The following is a 9316-nucleotide window of genomic DNA, read 5'->3' on the forward strand; positions in this document are numbered from 1 at the left end:
AAAAAAGCCTTAGCCCTGACCGTTCAAAAGTCATGGTCAAGGTTAAAGTTTTTCATAAGTACGTAACTCTCCAAGGTCAAGGTCAAAAGGTCAAAGTTGTTGGTATCCAATGAAAGGTCTTGTCACAAAGAATACTTATGTGAAGTATGAAAATCCTAGCACCAACTGTTCAAAAGTTATGGCCAAAGTAAAAGTTTAGAATTTTGGTGTAAAAGTGTGTCAAACTCCAAGGTCAAGGTCAAAAGGTCAAATTTGGTGGTACCCAAAGAAAGGTCTTGTCACAAGGAATAAACACGTAAAATATAAAAGTCATAGCTCCACTAAATCAAAAGTTATGGGCAAGGTTAAAGTTTTTGTGACGGACAGACTGACAGACTGACGGACAGACGAATGAGATTTAGTGTCCCCTCGCTTTCGCGAAAGTGGAGAACAAATCTTTAGAGCGCTAAGAGTGCTTATTCAATGGCCCTTTGTTTGAAAGTTTATTTGTCACAAAAACTAAGTTTAAGAATGCTTTTCGAAAGGTAAAAGTTTAGAGAATATGTTTAGCCAAAAATTTCAAATAATAGGCAAATTGTCAAGATAACAGTAAATATCTTGACGAAAAAACACTAAACAATAAAACAATACGAATGAAGGCATGATAAAAATTAAGTACCATATCTATATATGTATTTGTAAGTCCTTCAGTACGCTATACATACATGCATATAGAAGTCCATCAATTGATTTTTTGTAGCTGTTATGTAAGAGGTGCTATGTAATGGTCTGTGTCTACGATGTCTCTATCTATCCATCTCAACATGACAGCCACTACATTCCCCGTCTTGATATGATAAATGTACCTGATGACGACTGATTTGTCTGTGTATAGAGATATGAAGCCTTATATTCTCTCGGTGAAATATATGCTACGTTTTACTTGATTGTTATTCGCGCACTTTCAATTCGAGATGAGATTAAGAAAATGTGTATTTGTTCATATTCATGTATTTATTTTTATTAAAATATTATAATGTTTATTAAACACTATTATAAAGTCATCTGTACTTTTTTTAAAACCAATGTACTTCATGGAGATGCATTGTAAGCAACATGAATTGCCAACTTGATCAGATATTTTTAGAAGCTCATACTTTTTTATACGCACAAGTTTAACTATAATCGATATTCATTAATATTTTTGCTAAAATAAAATTCTATGATATAATGAATAAACTCCGTTGAGTTTTGTTTGGCTCTACAGAGTTTTCTTTTCACAGGACGCTCATGCATGTCATGCTAGAAATTGTATATATTTTGTTTTTTTTTTATTTGGTACACAAAGCAAATACAAGTTAAAGTTTTAGAACTGTTTTTTTAAATCCAATTTAAGGTCTCTTTTCTTGAGAAGGAGTAATTAGGAACTTTTTCCTGCAGGTATTTCTGCATTTGAAAAGGCTTCATATCTTCACACTCTATTTATATCGACAACTAATTACTTATTTGTAACCTGTCGAATTGGAGTTCCAGATAAATAATAAACAACTTGATGTCTTTTAAAGAAAAACCAATGAAAAGTGCTATCAAACTACAAAATACTCCCACATTTTTGAAAGGGAAATTGAGAACAGTAATGCATTCACTTTAAAGATTTAGACATTCTTTATCGTAATTATACATTATAGTTGCTAATTGTTTTATACACAGTTTGACACGATGAAGGTACAAGTTATAATTAATATAATGCATTCATTGCATTACTTGGTAAGACTTTAAAACCAATGAAAAATGTAGGCGGTAATTACACGCAATCTATGAAGTGAGGTTTCTATGACGTCACGCTAAACATCTGATATTATCGCCTAGTATAATGTGTAACTGTACCGCAAATGCTGTAATTTTTTCTAATTCATTTTTCTAGAGTCAATAGTTTTGATCAATATCATCAAGTTAACGCTATAAGAAAAAGTACATTTAAGTATGAGAGGTAAGCTAACATCGGTGATTAAAGCTCTGTTGCATCAATCTGGTAAAAAGCAAATTGTTAAGTTTGAAATTTCCAAACACTAACAATTGTATATTGATAAAAAATGGTTCAAGGACAAAAATCGCAAGGTTTAATAAAGGCTTTCTGCTTATATAATCAGACACCAAGATACGTCTCAACAAGTTTATACTAAAGTAAATTGAAGTTTTTAATGATAGAATTCAAGTAAATTGAGTATTTTTAATATGAGTTTCGAATTTCTATATTTCACGTGAAATGTGTTTTTTTTTTATTAAAAGAAAAATTAATTATTAATCCCAATATTAAGTTCACGAAGAGTTATCCTTTAGTGCAGAGTCATTAAACCTTATTTTACAACCTTTAGGACAAAGGCACAAAGTACTCTCTCCAATGCTGCTTACAAACATCTGAAGTCGCTGATGTAGGAGTATTTCTTTGTTATATCAATCAGTTACGTATATTAACATCTATCCATTTATATCAAGAATACATGAAAGGCAACTAATAAGCTAACTTGTTTTCATATCAATATATGTATTCTCTTTCAGGTAACAGTCTCTGTCGATGTTGTGACATAGGACATATGTTTAATTATCACAATTAGCCAGCATAAAAGAACTGCTTTCCACCCACAAAGGTGTTGAAAATAATTCAGTTCATTCAACGTCTTCTTCGATATCTGGCTTTGGTGTGTCCAGCATCACCTTGTCTATAGGGTATTTGATGTTGGTCACTGTGTATGCTTTAAGGTCCTCATTACTCAGATCAATGAGGTCTAGCATCTCATCCACAGACTTACTGAAGAAGAGTAAGGAAAATTGAAATCATATATATTATTTGGTAAAGTGTAATGAAAAAACATTTCAATCATATCAAAAAATAAAGGAACGGGTAGTGAATATTGGTTGATCTAGGCTTAAGGTTATCAGAAAAGGCTAAATCTGAAAAAAAATATTGTCTCAGATAAAATGATGTTTCACATTTTCAATTTCTGTAAATTTTCTTTCTTTAATCTTTTATTAAATTCCTGCATTTTGTTAAGACATTACTTTTTCCTCCAGTATGGAAAGCTGTTCATCTAGTATCTTACGTTACCACATTTAAAAAAGTAAGAATGTGTGAAATTTTTCTATTATTTTCTATAATCCTTAAATGCTGATGAAAAAATTTACTAGTATTGGCTTGTTCCTTAACATACATATTTAAATCTTTTTCGTTTGTTTGGTTGAAACTTTAACATAGCTGTTTGTTTATATAAAATAAAATTTCCAAATTCAAAAGAATAATTAAGAACATTTTTAATTTTGACCATGAAGAAATTGATATATTTGTTATCATGTTTTCTGAAAAACCTATTTTGGAAGAAAATAGCCTGCATGACATTACATTTCCAGGCTCTTCAAAGATGCATGTTTTAGGATGAAAGAAAATGGCAAAAATATTACGGTTAATATAAAGACAGACGTGCATTCAAAAGGAAGAGAGACGTAATTCGATTAGGAAAGATCACTGCACATTAACTGAGCTAAGATTTACAGTTTTCTCACACCTGTAAAATTCCTCTTGAAATGTTAAGAACAAATCTGCACAATATACACCAGTTTGCAGTAATGCATCAGTTCTCAATTCTCGGGTAGCAAAGGAAATAATGAAATTGTCACCCCTTGGTTCCAATAGAGTTCGCAGATTATCTAAAAATATAAAAATAACATTGTTATGAAATAGGGAAAAAGTTTGCGAGCTTGAAAAACTGTTCAGTTGAAATCTTTTGAAAAAATATTTGAAAAAATTACCGCCTTTGGTTTTTGTTTTGATCACTATTGGAGCGTATTTCCGTTTTCCATCAATAAGTGTAAAACACTTGATAGCATACGACGTCGATGACCATAGATTACTAAATGTGCAATGAAATTGTATGGCGGTGTCTTTTATGATCATCCCCTTTTCTCTGTTTCCATCTTCCCTTTCTAGGAAAATAAGGTACTGTAGCAACTCTGTAGAATTTTCGGGTAGAACAGCACTTTCCCAGGTCACTATTATCTCTGATGACGTCACCTGGTGCTGTAAATTATTCGGCCCTTCAAAATTAAATCGTAATGATGATCGCTTAATGTAAATTCTTAATATTATCTTTTAGCAAAACATTAAATGGAAACAATTGAAATACTAGTAGTTATGGCTGTTCAACAATTAAATATACATGTACAATGAAACTTTAAAATATTATCGTGGTAAAAATCAAAATGGAAAATATTTTACTTTAATTAATTTACGGTTGAATATTTTATATAAATACAGTCAATTCTCTCTTTCAATTTTTTTCCCGGTTTACCAAATTTTGGTGTCCTGAACGTTTTGACAGACGGGTCTCCTTTTTCTTTGTTTTTGACGGAGACCTCGTACTCAACATCCGGAAGAAGGTCCGTAAGATGTATAGAACATTCGGACGTCGTCAACCGTATAGTCTTCTTCATTATAGTGGGGTCACATTTATATTCTACAACGTATGTGTTCTCCGTTTCTCCGGATTTAAAGTTTTGCGACCAAGTTAAGATCACCTCGAATGAGGACACAAATGTGATTTCAAGATTTTCTGGATTGCCTATTAAAAGAAATGAAACATATTTAGATAACGAACAGTATTCAAAATCAAAAGTCCATAAAACAATACAAAATAGGAGCAGAGCAAACACGGACCTCCAAAACATCAGAGGTGGGATCAGGTGCCATGAATGGATAATTAATAATTGTTTAATTTATGGATTATATTTATTTCTTCAAAATTGCCTATGGCATGAAAAACAACTCTATTCCAATAAATTTCAGTTAGAGTTGCTCACCTTTGGGAAGAGTCTTCACTTTAATCTGTTGTGTGTACATCTTCCTCTGGTGGTAGATCGATACAAAGTAAGTCGTGTCACTCTCCAGGTTAACTATTTCATGAGTTTGGCGACATTCAGGCCCAAGCTTGAGGGGGACTGGCTTAAACTTTTTCTTCTTCGGATCTGAGGGTGAACAATGTGCCGTGTAGGTGGAAACCATTTCTCTGTCCTGTATATCTACCCACCATATAAGCTCACACGAGTTGCTGGTTTTTGAAGAGACAAATAGCCTCAGTGCTTTATCTTTGAAAGACAAACATCCCAAGGGTCTTAGCGATCACACAAGTATACATGTAACAGAACACAAAATGAATTCCAAACTGTCCTTGTAATTGTTATATTTGTCATCAATAAAAGAAAAAAAAAGTGAGGACATCAATTAATGATCATCTTAAATACAATGTTCAAACATCCATTTGTATTATTTAAGGACAGATGATACAAAAAAAAAAATGCCTGGATTGGTATATGTTTCTTTGTTTCATTGTAAGTGATGCAAATAATAAATTGGAAATCTAGAATAAAAAGAAATTGTAAACCTTCTATGTTGTTCTAAATTCTTCCTCTGTGAAACCATCCTTATTAATTTTTACAAATATTTTTCACTTCAAATCCCCTTTTTTTTGAAAATTTGAATAAAAAATTAAAAATAACGCGGTGAAACTTCATTTTAATCGTTAAAACATGACTCAAAGTGTTATTTTCAATTTTTTTTGACAAAAGTTTATTTGTATCATCTGTCCTTAATACCAAGAATAACAGAAAATATTTTATAAATATATGTTGTGTTTCTCTATCAGATGATATAAAGTTGTATATTAAATTAGAACCCCTGGCCCGAGGACCATGAATTTCTCAATTTTGAAGAAGCATATTTGCTTGTGTATCTACAGTTAAAGATTCTTTTCCAAGAATTGTCCTTCTTGGAAACCAAAGTGGATTGACCTCTTCGTTGCAACCTGTCGAAAATAGTCGCAATTTTTTATATTACGATTTCTGTGTATTTATAAATCTTGATTGTTTAAGATTTCATTTCATCAAAGTGTCGAATTTGATTTGTTTAAAATTATACACATTAACTTTTTATTTCCTATATATTTACGATTTTTGACCGTTCTTTATGAATTTCAATATATTGTAAGATACTTATTTGACGTCAGTTTGTAACTCAACAATAAAATATTAAGTCTAAAATGGTCAATCACTTGCGTAAATTTAATGTGATAAAACTTCCCCTTTCTTAATGCACTAAAATAAAAGTTAATTGTAGTTATTTAAAATTAGTAGTAAAAGTAGAAAGATGTTTATTTGATGTATGTTTATATTTTGAAACTATGTGGGGAGTCCGTTTGATTAATGCTGGAAAACCCTAAATGTAAAAACAAAATTCAAACTAAGTGATAAATGTATTTATCTTCAAAATATCAAAAAAATGTCGGTTAATTTACATAAATTAGTTTATTTGATTATTTGGTCACTCACCGGTTTCAATTCGAGCAATTAACGACTCATGGACTTTTTCACTGGAGGAAACTGTGAAAAAAAAAGAATTTTAAGAGCAAGTGCAGTTTGTCTTACATTTATAAACTCATAAAAGAAGCTTTTTTCATTAATCGAATTAAAGCACAAAAGATCATCTCAAGTACTAACCCTCCTTGGCTATTGGTGACACTTTTACGTAATGATAAAAAAGTTCCGGTATATAGTTGACCGGTAAACTCCGTAGGTCTTTTATAACATCAAAAGACCTTGTACGGTTATTTCTGAAAGACAAGCATTCTGAACAATGAACGATGAACTTTTCAATAAGTTCTTGTTTATCTATTGGAAATTGCCAATCCACCCAAAACACCGAATGTGATTCTGCTATTGCCGTCACTTGAGTAGGTCTCAAAACATCTAAAAGAAAACGAGACTCTGTAAATAAAACAACTTTTTCAAAAAATAACTTTGGAATTGTACTTAAAAGGTAATAAATATGAAAGCAATTCTAGAGATACTTTAATATGCTAGACTTAAGTTTACCTTCAAATTGTGGAACATGGCAACTAAGAGGGAAAAAGGTCTTGTCATATGCTTTAACAGCCACTTTAATGAGCTGCTCGGAATTGGACTGTAGACCATTTAGAATACACGAATTTTTCTTTGTTTCCATTTCTGAACGTTTGGTAAGATTAGTCTGATCTACCCAGGAAATTACGTAAGACAAATGACTAGTTTTCTTGATTCCAGGGGGATGCCAGAACATCAGTATCTCTTTTTCTGAGAGTCTCTGTGCACACAAATTTCGAACTTCTAAACTATCCGTATCTGTCAAAGAAAATTAAACAGAAAATGTTTATATTTTTTATCATAGATTTTTTATGTCTTTGTTTCCTTTAAAAAATTAATAGCAATACCTTTTATTCTCGCCTTGGTTTTAATTTTTGCATATACTGAACTTCCGTATGGCTTCCCTTCCTTTCTAAGAATCGGCGTTACATGGAATCTATAATGCGTGTTTGGTTCTAGATTTTCAAATTCTATACGAGTGTTTGGTTGGTATACTTCCATTACTTTATTTGAGCCTTTGAAACATTCTATGTGAAACTGGATATCACTCTCCTGGTAGCGCGGCGGTGTCCACTCAAGAACAACTTCCCTGGAGGAGTTTTCTATTATTCGTACGTCGGCACTTTTCATCGATGGCACTATATTGAAAATCTTTATGTTTTAATTATGAATAAATACTAAGTTAAAGGCATGTTTCAAAATTCAAAGTTATTTTTGAATTTCCCATCTTTTTAATTTTATTGTATAATAGAAAAGGGTAAAATTCAAATGAAAAGATTGTTTTCTATGCATTATTCCATATTTCTAGCACAGAAAACTTGGTAGTAAACAGTGATACCTTTTGAGGAGGGATATTTATGATGTCCACAAGAATAATTTTTGGCTTTTTGCAAACTTCTCCTGCATTGCTTGTAAATTTCATGAAAGGTAACCATTTCACCATCACATCCATAAAATCCATTGTAATCACCAAAAACCTATGAGGACACACGAACATTTCGAATCCGTCAAACATTTTACTTCTATCCAATGCTTTAAACCAGTCTCGCACCTTCTCTCTTGTTTGATTTTCCAATTTGACAACAGTTTTGAAACGCAAGACTTTGTCAAAGAAGTCAAAAATTTCTCCTAAATGAAATAAATGAACACATACTGATGAATCAAATCGTAAACAAAGTAGACCTGGTTTTAGATATTTAACAGATATAAAACACAAATATATAGCTTTCATGTAAATATCAAAATAAAATCCAAACATAAATATTGTTTGATTGAATTAACAAACGTGCTTATGGCTGAGTGCAACACTTATACACTCTTAATTCTATAGGAAAGTGAAAGTTGATAAATATTAGAGTATAATTGATAAACAAATAAAAAGGACATTTTCATTTAATCCGAAAAAAAACTGATGATCGATTTATCTAACATAAACAGTACTTACTTGATCTGATATTTAGCTCAGTATGCATCCCACCTTTACGGTCATTAACGATAATTGCACAGAGTTCTGAGAATATAATGAATACAAGTAAAATAGGTAAGGTTTTTAATGTATCTTGAATACAAAAAAAAAAAAATATAGGTAAATGTTCTAAGTTAAAGTGAATATACGAAATGTAGGCCATGTTTCTAAGTTACACTAGTAATTATAAATATAAGAAAATGGGTAAAGTTTTTTAGTTATCACGACTGCAAAAATATAAGTTACATTTCTCAATAACTAAAGATTCAAGTTATAATGGATCATTTGTTGTTTTTTTGTAATTATAGCGAGCGCAGCGAGGCGGCGCGAAGCGCTGCTCGCGTAGCGAGCTCAATAGACTAACGTGTACGAACGGAGGAATTCGTTCTTGAAACTGGCATTGTTCCAAGAAATTTTTATGAGTCCACGTGAAAACATCCGATTCCGAATAATCCTTTGCGGTGCATAGCAACTTGGTGGCTAAAACATAGCAACAACTTACTTGAAAAAAATACAAACAACGATTTAATGCAATCTACATGCCACAAAACTATCGTTTGTGTTCTAAGTCAACTGGACTTTTTATTTGACGTCATACTTTCGTCACTTTAACGGCTCGAGATTTCCGATTTTTTGGAAACTCGAAAGTTCGGATTCGATCCCGATGCCTGGGAAGTGATTCTTTTTATTCTTTTCTTTTTTAATGAACTGAGGAGAGGCAGTGCAAGTAAAAGTGTAAAGGTTTTGGAGAAATAACTGGCTAACGGTGCACCGTAGACTATTATAAACCTTAACGCTTACTTCTTTGAGCGTACTCGACAGGAGTGTCGCTTGGTGAATCAACAGCTGAGTGTAATTCTTCTTTGTCGTTCTCTGTGTATGGCAATTTCAAAGAAAGGATTTTTTTTATATCAGTCTCGATTTTCT

General features: G+C 31.8%; 1 protein-coding gene across 1 annotated transcript; it reads right to left on the reverse strand.

The window, feature by feature from the left end:
* Positions 1-2492: 2492 nt before the first annotated feature.
* Positions 2493-9262, reverse strand: LOC134268186 (phosphatidylinositol phosphatase PTPRQ-like; the record flags this gene model as incomplete). The annotated part of the gene is made up of 12 exons (XM_062750380.1): positions 2493-2788; positions 3540-3681; positions 3784-4068; positions 4323-4592; positions 4831-5115; positions 6355-6405; positions 6523-6771; positions 6898-7182; positions 7272-7562; positions 7945-8052; positions 8369-8434; positions 9191-9262. Coding segments are annotated over 12 exons (2246 nt in total), but the record flags the coding sequence as incomplete, so codon positions are not given.
* Between the last annotated feature and the right edge of the window lie 54 nt (positions 9263-9316).

Source organism: Saccostrea cucullata, unplaced genomic scaffold (genome assembly GCF_032062105.1).
Source record: "Saccostrea cucullata isolate Sc308-1 unplaced genomic scaffold, CSIRO_AGI_Scuc_v1 ctg9268, whole genome shotgun sequence".
Lineage (NCBI taxonomy): Eukaryota > Metazoa > Mollusca > Bivalvia > Ostreida > Ostreidae > Saccostrea > Saccostrea cuccullata.